This window comes from Oryx dammah, unplaced genomic scaffold (genome assembly GCF_014754425.2).
Source record: "Oryx dammah isolate SB20612 unplaced genomic scaffold, SCBI_Odam_1.1 HiC_scaffold_4, whole genome shotgun sequence".
In the NCBI taxonomy this organism is placed as follows: domain Eukaryota; kingdom Metazoa; phylum Chordata; class Mammalia; order Artiodactyla; family Bovidae; genus Oryx; species Oryx dammah.
Window position 1 is genome coordinate 19606009 of NW_024070188.1, and position 20424 is coordinate 19626432.

At 37.9% G+C, this 20424-nt stretch overlaps 1 protein-coding gene across 10 annotated transcripts in view; it reads left to right on the top strand.

Moving 5' to 3' along the window:
• Positions 1-11383, top strand: part of FAM184A (family with sequence similarity 184 member A) — a 123927-nt gene extending 112544 nt beyond the window's left edge. For 4 of the 10 annotated variants that reach the window (XM_040238402.1, XM_040238405.1, XM_040238403.1 and 1 more), the window contains 4 exons: positions 4710-4827; positions 6719-6823; positions 9274-9476; positions 11037-11383. In XM_040238402.1, coding sequence (XP_040094336.1) covers positions 4710-4827; positions 6719-6823; positions 9274-9476; positions 11037-11118 — 508 coding nt within the window. In that variant the 3' untranslated portion in view covers positions 11119-11383. Of the gene's footprint in view, positions 1-4709; positions 4828-6718; positions 6824-8837; positions 9477-10319 lie in introns of all 10 variants that reach the window. The other 6 variants (XM_040238410.1, XM_040238406.1, XR_005720769.1 and 3 more) reach the window with 5 other exon arrangements.
• The last annotated feature ends 9041 nt before the right edge of the window (positions 11384-20424 follow it).

Sequence of the window (20424 nt, forward strand, 5' to 3'; positions counted from 1 at the left end):
AGACCATATAGTCTGTGGGGTTGCAAAGAGTTGGACACAACTGAGTGACTTTCACTTTCTCACTGACTGAGGGCTTCCCAGGTGGCGCTAGTGGTAAAGAACCCGCCTGCCAGTGCAGGAGACAGACACAGGTCCTATCCGTGGGTTGGGAAAATCTCTTTGAGGAAGGCATGGCAAACCTTTCCAGTATTGCCTGAAAAATCCCATGGACAGAGGAGCCAGGCGGGCTACAGTCCATGGGGTCTCAAAGAGTTGGACACAACTGAAGCAACTTAGCACTGTAGCACTGTACTGAAGCCAAAAGATAATTTCTTCTTGGAAACACTGAGCTTCTGTTCCGTCACTCAGTCGTGTCCCACTCTTTGTGACCTCATGGACTGCAGCACACCAGGCCTCCCTGTCCATAACCAACTCCATGAGTTTACTCAAACTCATGTCCATTGAGTCAGTGATGCCATCCAACCATCTCATCCTCTGTCGTCCCCTTCTTCTCCTGCCTTCAGTCTTTCCCAGCATCAGGGTCTTCTCCAGTGAGTCAGTTCTTCATATCAGGTAGCCAAAGGAGTCTCAGCTTCAGCATTAGTCCTTCCAATGAATATTCAGGACTGATTTCCTTTAGGGTGAACTGGTTGGATCTCCTTGCAGTCCAAGGGACTCTCAAGAGTCTTCTCTAACACCACAGTTCAAAAGCATCAATTCTTCGGCGCTCAGCTTTCTTTATAGTCCAACTCTCACATCCATACATGACTACTGGAAAAAACCATAGCCTTGACTAGACGGATCTTTGTTGGCAAAGTAATGTCTCTGCTGTTTAATGTGCTGTCTAGGTTGGTCATAACTTTTCTTCCAAGGAGTAAGCGTCTTTTAATTTCATGGCTGCAGGCACCATCTGCAGTGATTTTGGAGCCCCCCAAAATAAAGTCTGATACTGTTTCTGTACTTGGACTTTAAGTAGGTTTGTGCTGTGTTTTTATGCTCAGTTGCTCAGTTGCGTCTGACTCTTTGTGACCCCTTGGACTGTAGCCCGCTAGGCTCTTCTGTCCATGGGATTCTCCAGGCAAAAATACTGGAGTGGGTTGCCATTTCCTCCTCCAGGGATCTTCCCGACCCAGGGATCGAACCTGTTTCTTGGTTCTCTTGCAAGGACAGGCGGATTCTTTACCACTGAGTCAGTAATCCCTAATTAAAAAGAAGTTCTCCACCACTGTAGAATTACTTACTCTTAAAAGTTGTTTGAGTTTTTAATATAATACCCTAACAGTTCATTGTCGTTAGATTTTTAAATTGCCGTCAAGTCATTTCCATAATCTTTGTGAGGTCAGGATGTAGGTTGGTCCATTGTTACAAGGTTGAGTCTGTGCCTATAATTTATGTGAAAAGAAAAGTTTAATGTTATACTGCTTGAATTACTTTATTTCCTTTCCTTAAGTCTATAGGAGAAAGGTGGTATATTAGAGTTCTTTCATCTTATACAATTAAACTTCTAAAATAGATATGTGACTATTGTTGTTTGGCTCTAAAAGCTCAACTTACTGATTTTTTTTTTTTTTTGGTCAGTTATTTTGAAAACGTAGGACTATCAACTTGGAAATTCTTATGCAGCTTTTTAAGCATTCATATTTTTGGTTAGTGTTGTCCAGGAACCATAGACACTGACCTATATACTCTTAGAGTGAAAAAAAAAAAGGAGGTGGGGCATGTATGCTTGGTGACCCTAATTAATAATTTTATATGCTCTACTTCTGTCTGTTCACTCTTTGTGTTACTTCTAATGGGAATCTGTATTTTGAGTAAAAGGCTGTATGTACTTGCGTGGTTCCTGCAAGGCAGTGTTTGCTAGGCTTTAATCTTTCCTATAAAGCCTTTGGGAATTTGGTAATTTTTGTCCCCCTATGATACTATTTTCTTAATATTTCAATTGACTCATTTAAATTAATTAGCTTTTCCTGTTAAATTTTTAACTTTGCAGTCAAACCATTATTACTACTGAAAAATATTTTTCATTATTCTAAATAGAAGCAAAGCTATAATTATATAGTTTCTGTGAAAATACAACAATGTTATTAGATCCTGGCTATCACTGATGCCCAGGAGAAGGCACTGGCACCCTACTCCAGTACTCTTGCCTGGAAAATCCCATGGACGGAGGAGCCTGGTGGCCTGCAGTCCATGGGGTTGCTAAGAGTCGGACACAACTGAGCGACTTCCCTTTGACTTTTCACTTTCACGCATTGGAGAAAGAAATGGCAACCCACTCCAGTGTTCTTGCCTGAAAAATCCTAGGGACGGGGGAGCCTGGCGGGCTGCCTTCTATGGGGTCTCACAGAGTCGGACACGACTGAAGCGACTTAGCAGCAGCAGCAGCAGCAGCAGTGATGCCCAAAGCCTGCTTGAGAGTTGTGAAACAGTGTAATAAGCATATATGTTATGAAGGCCAGTCAGGATACACAGAACCAAACAGACTTTTCTCCTCATAATTCGAATGATTAAAGGAGAACAAACGAAAAACCATCTCCTGTATTACTAGTTGTTCCCACCTAGTCTTTGGTAAGCAGCTGGCTTAGAGAACTATGTGGGACAGTTGAAGAAAGGGGAAAGGTTGATGGGTGTTGATTGACTTGAGTGGATATCAGAAGAGTACCAAGTGTACTCCCCCCATCAGGAGTTTGAAAGACTAGTAATTCTTGAAATACATTTGCAAATTAAATCTTCATCATATTACTTGTTCTCTCCTTTAATGCTTTCTCGTTTGTGTTTATATGGATGTTTCTTCAATTTAATCAATTATTTTTTCCATTTAATATCCAGGTATCTTTAAAAAAAAATCTTGGTGCTATAAAGATATTTTGTGGCAAAGATTAACTGATAATTCTGTAGGTAAAGAATGTTAAAACAAAAACATACACTGGAATTTAAGTATAGAGACCTTTATTATGCAGAAAGGTGGTTCAGGCATCTTGACTGTTTTAGACTCACTTTACCTTGACTTCTCATTGGACTGCTACAAAAAGATCAACATAATGGTTTAAAATAAGGCTTTAAATTAAGATTTTTTTAACAACCATTTATTACCAGATAGTTTTGTACAGTCTCAGGAAACAGCTCAAAAATCTTGTACCTTATTTTTAACTGATAAAGTACTCCAGTGACCCCTTGTGGCTACTGTGGTGTGAAACACAAATGCCTTTTTCCCTGTGTCTCAAGCTTCTCAAAACCATTGCCCGTAAAATATATAAACCTTTGCCAGTACAGTGCCACATCATGATAAAATGCGAGGTTACTGTATATGAGCTCAGTGAGTTGTCACAGCAGAAGACAAGTGACGTTAGTGAAACTAGCCTCACGCTGGACTGACAAAGTCTCCACGGATCCTGAGACGGTTGCTCCCTAGCTCCACACTTCTCCCCCTCACACTTCCCTACTTCCCAGAGTAGAACTTTAGCCACGGGGCTGGATAGGGAGCCCAAAATGTTATCTCCAAGTCTTTGGCTTGAGCTGAGTTAGTGGAGTTTACTGAAAGTACAAAAAAGCAGAGATCCTGGTACCCCTCTGGTATTGTGTGTGTGTGTCAGGGTTGGGGGCGGGGTGGGAATGGCTTATCAAATCCTAGAGAATAGATCATCTAGAAGTTTCTCAATATTGAGTAAATAAATTTTTCTGTGAATCTTCATTAACTGTAAATTTTATTGAGCTTAAGTTTATTCTCTGTATTTTGAAAACAAGTTTTAAAAGTATTCTAATTATTTGACTATTCTAAAATTGAGTGCTTTTTTTTTTTTCCAGACTAAGCTAGCAGTTTCTATTTGCATCCTCTTCACTGTGCCCTGTCCTATCCTTAGACTCTGCAGGGTCTGTGGCACCTCTGCTCATAAAAGTGACCTCTGTTCTAGAATCTTCAGTGACATTTAGTTCTCTTGCCTTCTCTTTTCCTCCAGGGCAGATGAACAGGCCCAGAAGGAAACATAATTCTTCTTATCCAGTAAACCGTTTTTTTCCAGTTTCTATGCACCAGCTGATACATGGAATTTGTAAGCTGCATTTCCCATAACCAGGAAAGAATGATGCCATTTCTGTGTGTGCTTTGTTCCTCTTTCCTCTGTATCTTGTGTCCTTTTTATGTATGTTACCAAACCTTATGTCAGCACACAATATTGCATGTGTGGTGAATTCTCTCAATAGTAAGCCTCCATGTCCGGCATGGAGCCAGCATTGCTAGGTTAGTAGTATTCAGTATATTATTTCTTCTACAGCACATACCTCACCTTATTCCCATGTATACTTAAATAACTTAAAAATGAGTGAATTCTTCCAAAAGTAATCTGCAAAGTCTCTAATAACACCATCTACCTTTTAAGAACCTTAAATAACACTACCTCTCTTTTTTTTAACTTTTTATTTGTATTGGGGTATAGCCAATTAACAACGTTGTGACAGTTTCAGGAGAACAGCAAAGGGACTCAGCCATACTTACACATGTATTCATTCTCCCCTAAACTCCCCTCCCTATCCAGGCTGTCACATAACATTGAGCAGAGCTCCATGAAATAACACTAACTCTTGAGATAGTCATGTCATGATGCTTACAAGTTTTAGCAAAAACGTTTGACCATGTAAATTTTGTGTGTTCAGCTGGAGTAATTTGAAAAATATAGGCATTACAAAATAATGTCTGCATCATATCAATGAACTAAAGGTTTTCTTGTTTTTAGACTAGAAGAGATGGAAGAAAAGTATCTAATGAGAGAATCAAAGCCAGAAGATATACAGATGATTGCAGAATTAAAAGCCATGCTTACGGAAAGAGACCAGGTCATAAAGAAGCTGATGGTAAATTGTTTTGGTTTTGCAAAGTGGGGGGTTATGGTGTAACTATGTTAATAATTAATAGACTGTTGAATGGGAAAATATTTTTAAGTAATGCTAAACAAAAGTTGAAAAAGTACAAAATATGTATAATGATTGAACATTTGTTAAAATGTTTATGAACAAGGATAAATACAATTTTAAAATTTAAACTTGGTATTAGTATAAGGAGATTGTTTTTTCAGTAATTTTTTTAAAAAATGCTTTTTAATACATATTGAATGTTCAGTAATATGTCATTGTCAGTGTAGAGTTAATAAACTATTGAAGTGTGTGTGTGTGTGTGTGTGTTTATTGTACATGTAGAATTAGAATTGGATGGGAAAGAACATTCAACACATGTATGCATTAGCTTGCAGTGTATACTTCCAATTAGTCATGTTAACTTTCTAAAGTGGATCACTAAAACCTGATCCAAAGACATTCTTCATGGAAAAAGGATTCCATTTTCTTAGGGTTTCCCTAAGAAAAGCTACCGGCTCTCTGTTGAGAGTCTCGATGCACACTGAGGTGTTAGGGGCTCTGAGAAGTCCAACAGTGAAGAAAATACAGATTTAACAATAAATATACTGCCTTCATTAGAGTCATTATTCTTCAAGAATAAAAATACACAAATGTTCTAAAATTCATAAAACATTTCAGAATCTTCTAAAAGTATATGACCTGATCAGTAAGTAAAATATTGCCTTTTACTGCCACTGACAGACAAAAATCAGAGTAAAACTAGAAATAGAATGCTAACCATTGTATTTGCTCATTGATTTCTTCAAAACAGCTTTGGATATTAGCGTGCAAAGAGAGTCTAAGAGCATTTATATTTGAAGTCCTGTTCCTTAACATGTTTCTTGAAGCATTTAGGAAAGCCATCCTGTTTCATGGCATTAGAAGTTCCTGCCAAAAGCAACAGGTAGTTGACTGGGGTTCACAGATGAAACCCAGGAGCAGGCATTGGAAAGACAGAGTATGAGCTACTTCATCCTACTAAACACCCATTTTCCCAAGCTTTGTGAACATGAGCACATGCATCATAGCTTGCTCTGATAGCAGTAGACTCAGAAAAATTACCTTATATACCATCTATGAAGTCAGCAAATGTATTAACTATTTTTTAATCTGTGGTTGAAATAGCTGTTGATTTTCTAGTTGTAGCCACAGGGTAGTGTAGAGTCTCTTCACTACTCCCTGATTCTATGAACTGTAAGGCTCATGGGCTCATTAACAATGCAAATTATAGTCAGTGGTAACTAGAAGGGGGCTGAATAATCTAGTTCTACTAGAGCATAACCCTGCCTTTCACAACACAGTGACCCATTTACTTATGTGTTCACTTCCTATAGTCTGATTGTAGGAAGCACTTGGTGAAACGAAAGGCAAAGGGCTTATCTCTGTATGGACCATTCACTTTTTCTCTATTCTTTGGTTACCACTGCTGAAATATATTGATGTCTCAGAGAGCAGATTAGGACTCACAAATAATGATACACCATAGTGTCGTCTTCATGGACAGAAACAACTCAGCCATGCACACAGCTCCATGAATACAGGTTAAGCCTAATCAAAACACACAGCCCTCTGGAAAAGAGATGGGCCAAATAGAGTGTTTAGCTCTAGCCTTGGAGGGAAGAGATATGAAAGGGTAGAGAGGAGTCCCAGAGCATACGGTTTTAAAGCTGTTGAGAACTTACCAACCAGCCAACTTTAAGACCCTGGCAATTAGGTCTAGAAATCTTTGAATAATGTACATAAATTTTCATTCAGGTTTTGTATTAAATTTTGAAGAAATGGCATTTATATAGTTAAGATTTAAACAGTCAATAGAAAATGTTTAAGAAATGTTTGTAATTCTTTTGCATAGGAGGATAATAAATTTTATCAGCTGGAATTAGTCAATCGAGAAACTAACTTCAACAAAGTGTTTAACTCAAGTCCTACGGTTGGTGTTATTAATCCACTGATGAAGGTATGTGCTATAAACATTGTAAAATAGGAATGTGGTTTTAAACTTGATTAAAATTTTTATAAAATATTTAGAGCAGCATAGGATAAAGCTTCCAAAAAGTGTTTCCTTAAATTTAATAATCTAGGACTAAATCTATGAATTCTTTGTGTACTAATTTTCAGAATGAGATGCTAATAATATTCGTTTATTTGCTGAGAATTCATATTCCTTGAAACAATGTTTTATTAACATTGTAAAACCTTGGTTATACCATTTCATTTTTCATATCTTTTTTTTTTTTTAAAGCTAACTTCTGAGTCTTTTCAAGATAATTTCCATCATTTCCTTAGTGTTCACTATCCTCTGGGGAATCTTGAAAAGTACTCCAAGCCAGTGTATCCCCAGCAGCTCTCCCTGCCATCATAATGGGCCTTGGGTTGGACATGTGTTTTGTTACCTACTCATCTTCAGAGATGAGGCCTTATTTCTCATGGCCTTATCACCTTTTTTGACAATTAAAATTGAAAATGACCTATTCTAACATTCTGTTGCTGTCTTAGGACAGATAGAAGAGCCTTATAGACAAATGAAATGCACATGGCTAAGCCTTGTACCTCTTGGTGCCCCAGCCTACTCTGGCTCCTGACGTGGTGCTATAGGTATAGTGGGGATTTAGTAAATATTTGTTCAGTAGCAAAAAGTCATATTTTCTTATAAGCTAGAACAAATCACTCTAGTGAATAAAGCAAGTAATAAAAAATAGTTATGTATGTTGGTTTTATAGGGATTACATATCTTTTAGCATAAATCAGTAGTAGAAATAAAAATGCCAGTGCTAAAGCTATTTTTTTTTCCAGTTCATATTTCATTAATTTTCACATCATACCTAATTTATCTTAGGCCCTTAGCCAGAAAAACTTCTGCTTTCCAAACTCATAAAATTTCTGTTAAGAAGATGGGGTCTATCCTTCCTTCACAAGTTAAACTGCTTCAAACTGCAAACTGTTTTCTAAACTGACTTAAATGATTTGTAAAATGGAATGGCATATAGAGCCTTCACAAAAAAAAATAATTGGTGAATGAATGAATATAGTTAGTTTCAGTTTTTAAATTTATTATTTAGGGTGACATAAGCTTTTAATTAAAAAGCTAGGTTATGAGACTTGTTAAAATAAGATTAGAAATATTTTCTTTTTACTTATTTTATTAGAATTACAGTTTTAGTCACAAAATCATTATTGTAGAATGTTGTTAATGATACTTTTGATTTCTTAAAATAAAAAACTTAAGTAGTTTTGATTATGCCCTCATGTCTAGAGCAAGAAAATGTCAAAGATGTATCTTCATAAATTTTGACTTCTAATAGTGACTCGGTTTTCATTAATTCTGAAGACAGTATCACCCTTTATTTTTGCAGTTATGCTAAAATAGACTTCTTTCCTGGGACTTTATGATTCACAGAAAATGACATAGAGGACAATATCTAGATAATGAGATCATTATACAGAAAGAAAAGGACCATCTTGTCTATTGTCTTTTTTTTTAAATTCTGGAGTCATCTTACAAAAAAATTATTTCATACATTTAATTAGCACACTTTTAGTCAGTAAAAGATGGGAATATTCAAAATACCATACATGTTAATTTTTATTCCACATAGCAAGATGATAGTCATTGATTCTACAAATGAATAGAGCTTAAAGCTAATGATTTGAAAGCCAATAGATATTAATAATCCGCAGTTGTATTGCTGTTTTCATCTGTCAGTTTTAAAGACCAGTTAAAAGATTACACTGATCACTCTTGTTTTATAACTTTTAAATTTCTTAAAAGATTGTGAGCTGATTATGATACTACCAATGAATTAGTAAATGAGACTTCAGTATACAGATTTCATTTTCCCTCTTCAGAGAGATGGTATAGTGAATTTAAAACCAAATTATTTCTCTAGGTCAGCTCTAAGTCCTAGGTAGAAATGTGAGATTTGTTTCAAACTAACTTTGCCAAGCATTTTCTCATTCCTTTTATTTTCCAGGCAAGGACTGCCTCCCTTTGACAGATGGCTAAAGTTCACGGACCTCTTTTTTAAAATCATGTTAACTTTTCACCTTTTCCTCATTTTAGCCTAAACCCATTCAACCTCGTGAGATCCATGAGATGTACTCTTTCCCCCTTTCCCTCCCGGTAGTCTTTACCCCTTGGCCTTCTCTCCACCCACCATCCTCCCCGTGAACCAGTCCCAAATATTTCTTCCTCATTCTTTCTGTCTGAGCAGTATGTCTGTCTGTGAGGGTTCCGTGTAGATAAAGAACACCTCCAAAGATCCCCAGACCACACTTTGGGTAACACTGGTTCACTTTAACATCCAGCTTCCAAAATTTTCCCATGCCAAATTTACATCTTCTACTCTTCCTGTCCTCCCATTCGTCCTCATGCAGGCACTGTCCTCACATGTATTATTTTTAACGCAGCAAAAGAAGAAGAACGATAAGTCACCAACAAACAGGTTTGTGAGTGTTCCCAATCTAAGTGCTCTGGAATCTGGTGGAGTGGGCAATGGACACCCTAACCGCCTGGATCCCATTCCTAACTCTCCCGTCCATGATACTGAGTTCAACAGCAGCAAACCACTTCCTCAGCCCGTGCCACCCAAAGAGGCCAAGACATTTCTGAGGTGAGCCCCGTCTCACCAGTGCAGTTTTTTCTTTTTTAACTTGAGAAATTTACCTTCTTACCTTGCAGAAATCTACTACTTTAAGAACAGCCTAGCAAAAGAAATTTTACTGTGAAATATTTTCAAAATATATTTACCACCTCTCTAGAGAACTCCTTTTTGACTGTTAAGAAGATTTTTTCTATTTTGTTGTTGGTCAACTTTCTAAATGTTTAAAGAGGTGCTAATGTAATTATATGCTTAGAATTTTAATATTATGGACCGTTGCTTCATTTTTAGAATTATCACCAATTTTTCATTAACAACCCATCCTTATTACAGAAATTCAAAATATTTTTTATTAAGTGGCTTTTGTTTCTTATCTGTTTTTTTTCCCCTTGCTTATTTATAAACATATATGCTTCTTGCCAAAATAAAAATATATATAAGCTCTGGGAACTTAATGATAAAAGTAGGAAATTTAGAAGAAAAGTTGTATAATTAACATTCCAATTTTATCTCAGAGTTCTCAAGTAAATGTATTAACACATAAAATTAGAATGAAATTATTTGTTTACTCGTGAAATAATTAAGTCAGAAAGTACTGTCATTTTATGCTTACTATTACTGATTTTGTGCTGTTTTAAAATTTTTTGACTTGTTCTTACTAAATCTCCGTGTCACTAGTAATAATCTTACAGGTAAACTACTTTTTTTTCTAAACTGATTAACGACTAGTTAATGACATTATTTCAAATAGAAAAGAAGATAGCAAGAATGAAAAATAGTCAAATATACGTTTGAATGTGTCTCCTGCTAAACACTTTGTGTTGCTTATTTTCCCTCGTGCATGGGTACGTTCAGGTATCATTAAGATGCATGTGCATGGGCTCAAGGAACCTGGCTACTGGCGTTTCCATTACACATTGTTGCGTGTCTTGTCATTTCCCCCAGAGACGGTAGGGGTGCTTTTATTTTCTTAACTAGCCCAAAGAATCTTTAGTTAGAGTTAAGATAAGTGTAAGGTATATAACTTCGAAGATGGAGGGGAAATTGGCTTTTTAATACGTTCCTTTCCCCTAGGGTATCTGCTTGTGGAATGATGAAAGTTTAAGTACACATACAGAAAAATATTATGCCATGGTTTAGTCACTTAAATTAGTTATATTTAAGGACACCTCTGTAAGAAATACTTGTGTCAGATTCTAAAAATATTTAATTAATGAAAAGCAAAAAGGTGCTGAATGAGAAGAATGTTATCTTGTTATTTCCCGCAGTTCCTCCTGAACTTTTTTGTTCAAAGAGGGTCACGTTACTTTCCTCAACTGTCTGATTTTTATTTTTATTTTTGTAATTGTTGTGTAACATGGCTTCTCCTTAACGACCTTCATCTGAGCTGCTTCTGCACTCTCCTGGAGGGGAGACCCCATCTAGTGTAGAGGAAATAGCCAAGCTTTAAAACGCATCTCCGAACATAGGGAACTAGCTGTGGTCGTCTGCCCTAATGTTTTATGTGCTTTCCCCTTCATTTTGCAAAACAGCTTAACGCTGGGTTACATGTCTCTCTCTTTATGAATCCAGTCCTCCTCAGAGTGAAGCTTCCCCGGTGGCTTCTCCAGATCCCCAGCGCCAGGAGTGGTTTGCCCGGTACTTCACATTCTGAAAGAACTGCTTTGGCACAGTTCTGTGTGGACTGTTACTAAGAGCATGACCTTGTACAGATCATTATGTGAGCAGGTTCTCCTGCGTCACGCACTGTGAGAAAGTAGGTGTCTCTCCAGCTGGAAATGCCCTGTACTTCCTGTGCTATTTATTGGACTCACTCTAAGGTACTATATTATGTGTGTAATTATAACAGTTATTTTTATTTGAGATGGAAGAATCTTTAACCTTTGTAATTACTGCATAATAAATTTTGTTAGAACAAACACTGTTTTTCTTTTTTCTAGTAAGTTTGTTGGTAACTTTTAAATACTTTTAAATTCCAGGTAAGACTTGCCAGAAAAAGTTTCACTGAATAATAATCATAAAATATCAATTATTTTACTTCAATAATAACAAAGTCAGGATAGAGAAATAAATGTTACAACCTATTCATTTGTTGCATTACCATGTATAACTAAAGTGTGTTCTCTAAATTTAGAAGGCTAGAATGAAAACACCTGTGGAAATTATGGACTTTCAAGTATATAAAATACTGCCAATTTATGTTTTTGGAATTATTCTGATAGTTGACTAGGACCTAGAATTTGTAGTACAGAATCTGTGCTCAGTATTAAGAAGCCAGCTTGTTAGTTTTCTAAATAGGCAATTTAGTATTGACACAGGAACGTGGACAAATAACCACTATCACATGTTAATACACCTTTTAAAAGTTTTCAGTACACCTTGGCAGGCTACTACATTGTATCCTGTGGCCTAAAAGAGTGCATCCATTTCTAAGGTGCTAAATTTAGTTGATTCAGTAATGTAGATTTTAGAAGAGCCTGGGTGAACATTCATATAAACATCTATGAATAAATATAATAATGTTGACCAACTTTTTAAATGACTGCTACATGTCAGACACTGTGCTGAGAGGCCAGAAGAAAGATTATCATTTAATCCTCGCAAAATCTTCAAGGAATAAACCATTGCCTTTGAATATGCAGAGCTGGTAGTGTGTTGTTTAAGTTATCCTGAAAAAAACCTTTTACCAAATGCTTGAATTTTTTCTTCAACTAAGAGACTGAATTTTCCAACAAAAAATGGTTAATGCTTATTTCAGAAAATAGTGATAAGCTCATTTTCTTGCCCCTTGTTTATGCATATCTCACAATTTGGACATTCACTTATCAAGGGTTTGATGATTAGAACTCCTCCAGGTGACTTGGCTTCCCTGGTGGTCAGACAGTAAAGTGTCTGTAGATATGGACATTCAAAGATGATGAATACCTGTCCGCAAGGAGCTAATCATACACTTGCTGAAATAGTCTAAAACCAAACCTTTCTTTTTTTAATAGCAGTATCAGAAGAGACACAAAGCAATGTACAATGGGAGCAGAAAGGAGGAAGTGAGTTCTACCTAAGTGGTGGCTACTTGCCGGTGATGTCAAGCTGACTAAGCTGGATATGGGAGTGGTACCCCAGTATATTTAAGAATGAGTAGCAATTAACCAGACAGACCACAGGTGAGGCTGTTCAAGGTACAAGCTGAAACAGGAGAGAGCAGGCCAGCTGCATCCACAGAACTCAGTGTAATCCTGTAGGACCATGGAGCATAATAAAGAGTAGCCATTTCTTGAGCGTCTACCTTGTATTAGGCAGTATAATTGTAACATTTTTAACCCTTCAGCCACCCAGATGAAGAACCTGAACTCTCTCTCTTTGAGCCCTCCCCACACCTTACACGCAGAGAACTAGAAAAGGTTGAAACTTTGACGCTATGCTACAGATGTCCTGGAGTGCTTAGTAAGAAATTCAGCTTGATCCTCTAGATTTTAAGCAGGTAATAAATAGCATGTTTAGGCTTTTAATTGTTGAAAATCATTTCAAAATCAGCCAAAAACGTATTGGCTGCAATATGTTCAGAAAAGATGGGGCCCTGACTAACAGTACGACTGATCCAAAATTTATTGAATTGGTTCAGATGAAGACTGAAAGGAAGAATTGTTAATGGGCATGGAAATGAGGGACTAAAGAGTGAAAATGGTGGGAATTGGTGATAAATGTTTGTGGCACATGAAAGAAAATGAAGTGTGGGCAAAAGATGCAGTATGATTTCAGGTTGAAATTAAAGTTTCTCTGTAAAAGCAGTTAAACACAAGGGTCTGGAGTATGGCAAGTATGAGTTCGATAAAGCCAAAGGTGTGTGGATGAAAACAACAAGGAAGAGTTGGACACAGAACTTTGGGGGACACCAACACTTAGAGGGCAGAACGAGAAGTAGAATTATGGATCCCCAAAGCATGGTGTTGTGGAAGAAGGATGTTCAGAGAGAGAGCAGCCAACCCACAGTGCCAAGTGCTGTAGAGATCAGGAAAGGGAAAGAATGAGAAGTGCCCATTGGCTCCGACAACTACAAAATGGTCTTAGCAAAAATAGGGTAAGTGGTGACGACAAAAGCTAAATTCCGGAGAAGTAAGGTGAAAGGAAATTCAGAGAGTGAGTGAAAACCCCTCCTTGAAGAAATTCGGCTATACAGGTCAAGAGAAAGTGATAAGGAAAAGGGAATGTGGGGTCAGATGTGTTTCGTCATATTTCGTTACTGGGGAGGGAGAGGAGAGAAGAGACAAGCAGCAGTTTTGTAACAGCCTTCAACTGTGTCCCTGGGTTACATGTCGCAACATTCAAGAGACGGCCAGGGAGGTCTCACAGCATTGTTAACGCTGTGATGGAAGAAAAGTTTCAGCAAGACATGTTGATAGAATATAAGCAGCAGCATGGAAGCCTGGAATCCTGGAGTTAGAAGGATGTAGAAGTTCTACATTTTCTCTCTAGTCCCTCATTTCCATGCCCATTCTCTGCTGCTGTCCCGTAGCGTGCTTGAATCTCCCCTGTAACATCCCTGAGTGAACTTGCCTACTTCAGTGATCGGAGGGTCACCTCTGAGGCTCCCTCCCCCCACTGGCTCTGCCACCAACACGTGTCAAGCATGCCTGTGACTCAGTCTCCTGGGCTATGTAGTAAGGCGGATACTCTTTATCTTCCTACAAATATAATCAGAGAGTTTGACAAAGATACAAATTACCATGGGTGAGTCATCAGTTGTCTTGGAGTAGAGCATGTTTACTAGAGAAGTGTAAAAGGATTGCCAGGCAGTGGTTGAGCTCAGAGGCTATATGTTTACATTGACACCCAGCAGCATGACTCTGCTCTTTGACCAGCTACTTGGATACAGGTTTACAGGAATGGATAGTTACACATAACCAGGATTAGGATTTTGTTTGGTAAGTACAACAGAAGGAAGAAAGAGGAACAAGATTGTTATTATGCTTGAATTTTAGAAGTAAAGCCACAGTGGACTGTTAAGCACTGAGCCCGTATCTCCATACCGACCGAGAGAACAAGTCCACCACAGTAATGCAAAGGCAGGAAGGGAGTTTTATTTCTAGCGCGCTAGGGCCCAAGTCTCATCCCACACAGTGGAATCTGACAAGAGCCCCGAACAAAGGAGTATGGCTGCTTATATACAGGCAGTTCTTTGTCTCAATTACAGGGGTAGCTGGCGTTACATGATTGGCCAGGCAGGATGAGCGCATATCCAGTCTCTTTTGGTTGGTGTGTATGGGGAGTTTTCCTAATTTGATCAAGGGATGCTCTGTTAGGAAGACATGACTTAGGTCCTGTGCCGAATATACCTTGCTGAGCCTGTCATGGCCGGAGTTTGACCCCTAACATGGACAGATACTATCAATTGCCTTACCAAAGGGTCTGGTCACCAATTTCCAATGTGTATTGGGGGCATTTCCCTGCACATCCAAGCAGTTCTGACACCAGCTAGCTGTCTTATGATTCAACTCAATCCTGACACTAATTACCCAGAGATGACCTCAGGTTCCACATGTTTAGTTAGGGCTCAATCCTATAAGACTACCCTCCACTTCACTTGCTAATCATAAGCCCAGGTTATTACTGGCTATAAACCAGAGGTTTCATGTTTCCTTCCTTAGGTTTGATTAATTTGCTAGAGAGACGCACAGAACTTAGGAAACCTGTTTACTCACTAGATTACTGATTTATTACAAAAGATATTAAAGGATATAAATCAACCACCAGATTTATATTATATATGTATATAGTGTGAGGTCCCAAAGGAGCTTCTGTCCCAGTGGAGTTAGGGGCCCAGCATGGTGGCCCACAAAAGAGTTCTGGTTCCCCAACCTGGAAGCTCTCTGAGCCTAGTCAAAATCTGTTTGAAATAGAATTGATACCCAGAGGCAAACTCTCACATTTGTGGTCAAATGATTTTTGACAAGGATGCTAAGATCATTGAGAAAGGACAGTCTTTCAATAAATGGTGCTAGGAAAACTGGATATCCACATAAAGAGTGAACATGAACTCTTAGACCTGATTATACCTTAAGTGGATCAAAGACCCAAATGAAAAGTAAATCTCTTAGAAGAAAACAAGTAGGGTAAACCTTCATGACCTTGGATTTGGCAATGATTTATTTGATATGACACCAAAAGTTCAGATAATCAAATCACAAAGATAAATTGGGCTTCATCAAAATTAACATTTGTGCACCAAAGGACACTACTAACGGTGAAAAAGAAAACCCCCAAAATAGGTGAGAATAATTATAAAGCATATACCTGTAAGGGATTAATACCCAGACTATATAAAGAATTACTAAAACTCAACCAAAAAACAAAAGTGGATGACAGACATAAATAGACATTTCTCCAAAGAAGATATACAAATGGCCAATAAGTACTTGATGTTCAACATCACTAGCCATTAGGAAAATTTAAGTCAAAACCACAATGAGATACTACTTCATGCCCGTTAGGATGGCTTTTTATTAATTTTTTTTAAGGGAGAAAAGAATGGAAAAATTGAAGCCTTTTAGCACTGCTAGTGGGAATGTAAAATGGTACAGTTGCTGTGGAAAATAGTCCACCAGTTCTTCAAAAATTTAAACATAAAATTATCACATGATCCAACAATTCCACTACTAGGTATATTCTCAAAAGAATTGAAAGCAGGAACTCACACATATACCTGCGTACCAATGGTCATAGCAGCAGCATTCACAATAGCCAAAAAGCTGAAGTAATCCAAGTGTCCATTAACAGATGAGTAGGTAACTAAATACAGCCTTTCCCTCCTGTTGTAGGGAATATCTTTAATTCAATCTCCTGTGGGTCTTTTTTGCTCTGTATACAAAACACTATTTCAGGTCACCAAATGTGTGGATTGTTTGCACAACATGCCACCATCTGGGTGTCCTACAGTGTAACTCCAGGCCACACACACGTGCTTCAGATGTCCGTCCCAAGCCCAGGTGGTCACTTGTGTTTCCAACCAACTAGAGATTTAATGACCCCCTCTTAGATTTAATTTGCTAGAGTGGCTCACCGAACTCAGGAAAACACATTTGCCAGTTTATTAAAGGATATGATAAAGGATCCAGATGAAGAGAAACATAGGGCAAAATCAGAGAGTGGCCCGAGGGCAGCAGCTTCTGTCCCCATGGAGCTGGGGTGTGTCCCTCCCAGGTGGATGTGTGTTCGCCAACCTGGAAATTCTCTGAATGCCATACTAGAGGTTTTACGGAAGATTCCTCACAGGCATGGTCAATTAACTGTTTCCAGCCCTTCTCCCCACTCTGGAGAAATGGAGGAGACAATGCTGAAAAATTCTAAGCTGCTAATCAAGGTTTAGTTTTTCTGGTGACCAGCTCCATCCAGAAGCCCACTCAGAGTCATTTAAATAGAACAAAAGATGCTCTTTAGTGCTTTTACCACTTAGGAATTTATAAGGGTTTTTGGAGCACTGTGTCAGAGACAATCAAAGACAGATATTAGAACAAGAGAATTCTTCTATCATTTAGGAAAGGATTTCAAGCCCTGTGCCAGAAACTGATGACAGAAACCAACACATTTTTTTTTTCCTCTTACACATATGCTTTGGATTTGGTGAATTCTTTGGATCTGTGGGTTTATAGTTTTTATCAAATTTTGAAAATATTTTGGCTTTAATTATTTCTTATATTGTTTTCTACTTCCCTTGCTCCTGGCCTTTGGGGAACTCCAATTAATTATACATACATTATGCTACTTAACATTGTCCTACAAAATTCATCAATATGCTGCTGAATTTGGGGAGCTTTTTTCTCTTGTTCATTTTGGATAGTTTCTATTGCTATGTCTGTAAATTCACTGATCTTTTCTTCTACACTGTCAAATCTGCTGTTAATCCTATTCAATGTGTGCTAAGCTTAGCCACTGTAGTTTCATTTCCAAAAACAAAACTTGGGTCTTTAAAAAATTTTATCATGTCTCCACCTAACATGTTCCTTCTACTACTAAATCTTTCATGTTGTTAATTATGTAGTTTTAAAACATGTATCATTTTATTTTTAGAAAATTTTAGTTCTGTAGTTTAAAGTTATTATACTGTATTACAAGAATTCTTAATTTCTATTTTTGTCCTACTGTTTTGTATTCTTTTATTCTACTGTACTTCACAATCTTCATCTGCTAAAATGTGAGCAAGAATTTTTGTTGGTTTTGAAGCTCCTAAATTAGTGTCTTTTAATAGTAGCTGCTGGATAATGTTTGTTGAATTGAATTTTTGTCACATCACTAAAATGCTTTTTCTACAGTCTTGTTTTACACCAATTTATGTATTATATACTCTCACAATAACAGAATTTACCTTTCTTATTTCTGAGTAATCTGGTCTTGTGTCTGAAGTATCTTTCTGTTGCCGCCTTGCGCTCTCTTGTCACCTCCTCTGTGAAAGCCTTTTCCACACCCTCACAGTAAATTAAACATTCCTCTGTAGGTGTACCTACAGCAATTATAGTAAAATTATTCAATCATTCAACAAATATGAAGTACCTACTATATGCCACGTATTACTCAAGGTGGTTGGGATGAATAAATCATGGAAAAAGTGATGAATCCTGTTCTTACAGAACTTCTAAGTAGGGGATGTAGACAATAAACATAAATACATTTCTCGTTAGAAAGTGGTAAGTGCTATGGACAAAAGGGAAGGAAGAGTAAGGGTGCAGGGGGTGAGAAGGAAAGGGCATGATGCCATATTAAATAGAAAGGTCCAAGTTAGCCTTATCAAAAAGTGATATAGGAGCAACAGCTTGTCTCATACCTCCCAAAATGGTCAATTACCTATGGGTTTCCCTTCTAGTACAGTGCCAACACTTAGTATGTTACTAGAAGAATAGAATAAAAAATGTATCTTCAAGAGAAAACGACTCAGTATGTGTCCATGTGTTCATGTACATATATGTGTGGTTGTACATATACACAAATTCCTTTACATTCTAAATTCACTGTCATTTCATGTTTAATTTACATATTCAGATATACATTAAAAATATAGATACAGTTCCATGCAAAAAGAATTAGAAGTGACTACATAAAAGACATGCAATAAAAAAATCTATATCAAGCAACTAATTAAATGGTGTAGGAAGTCAGGACTAATGAAAGAATACAAAGAGCACTGAAGGGTAACATACTGCTACTGCTAAGTCGCTTCAGTCGTGTCCAACTCTGTGCGACCCCGTAGATGCAGCCCACCAGGCTCCCCCATCCCTGGGATTCTCAGGGCAAGAACACTGGAGTGGGTTGCCATTTCCTTCTCCAATGCATGAAAGTGAAAAGTGAAAGTGAAGTCGCTCAGTCACGTCCGACTCTTTGCAACCCCATGGACTGCAGCCTACCAGGCTCCTCTACCCATGGGATTTTCCAGGCAAGAGTACTAGAGTGGGGTGCCATTGCCTTCTCCAGAAGGGTAACATAACTGGATTTAAGAACTTTTTATTCTCATTTAAACCATTCCTCTTTTCTAAGAATTATATAACCATACATTAAATTAAACCTCAGCGTTTGCCTGATATGCCTTTGAGCTAGGGTGAAAAGATGTATGATTATATGATTATATGATTCTTAGAAAAGAGGAATGGTTTAAATGAGAATAAAAAGTTCTCCTAACCTCAAATTCTAGAAGGAATTCCCCATAGAACTTCATTACAGGAGACAATTCTCAATTGATTATATTGAATGGTATCCTCAATTATTTTTACAAAAAGTCATGTGAATTTTAAAGCTGTTATCTTGGAGTAACCTTTTATAAAAAGGGAAATGATAACATTTAAAAATAATGTAAGAAATTAAATGTTACATTGTGACATCTGGTCATCATGTGACATTAAAAACAACAACAGATTACGAAGTACTAGCTGTCTCATGTCTACCTGGATCCTAGGATAGGACAGTGAGAAAAGGTGAAGTCCCTTGGACAAGCTTCCTTAACTATCATTTCTCTTACCTTGACTCTTGGATAGTAGAAAGAGGTTTCAGGCAAGGTACAGGAAGGAAATTCCAGTTCAGTTCAGTCGCTCAGTGGTGTCTGACTCCCCATGGACTGCAGCACGCCAGGCGTCCCTGTCCTTCACCAACACCCGGAGCTTGCTCAAACTCATGTCCATCAAGTCGGTGATGCCATCCAACCATCTCATCCTCTGTCGTCCCCTTCTCCTGCCTTCAATCTTCCCCAGCATCAGAGTCTTTTCCAATGAGTCAGTTCTTCACATCAGTTGGAGTTTCAACTTCAGCATCAGTCCTTCCAATGAATATTCAGGACTGCTTGGATCTCCTTGCAGTCCAAGGGACTCTTGAGAGTCGAGAGTCTTCTCCAACACCACAGTTCAAAAGCATCAATTCTTTGATTCTCAGCTTTCTTCACAGTCCAACTCTCACATCCATACATGACTACTGGAAAAACCATAGCTTTGCTTGATGGATCTTTGTTGGCAAAGTCATGCCTCTGCTTTTTAATATGCTGTCTAGGTTGGTCATGGCTCTTCTTCCAAGGAGCAATCATCTTTTAATTTCATGTCTGCAGTTACCATCTGCAGTGATTTTGGAGCCCCCCAAAATATAGTCTCTCACTGTTTCCATTGTTTCCCCATCTATTTGCCATGAAGTGTTTGGATTGGATGCCATGATCTTAGTTTTCTGAATGTTGAGTTTTAAGCCGACTTTTCCACTCTCCTCTTTCAGTTTCATCAAGAGCTCTTTAGTTCTTTGCTTTCTGCCATAAGGGTGGTGTCACCTGCATATCTGAGGTGATTGATATTTCTCCCAGCAATCTTGATTCCAGCTTATGCTTCATCCAGCATTTTGCATGACGTACTCTGCATATAAGTTATATAAGCAGGGTGATAATATACATCCTTGATGTACTCCTTTTCCTATTTGGAACCAGTCTGTTGTTCCATGTCCAGTTCTA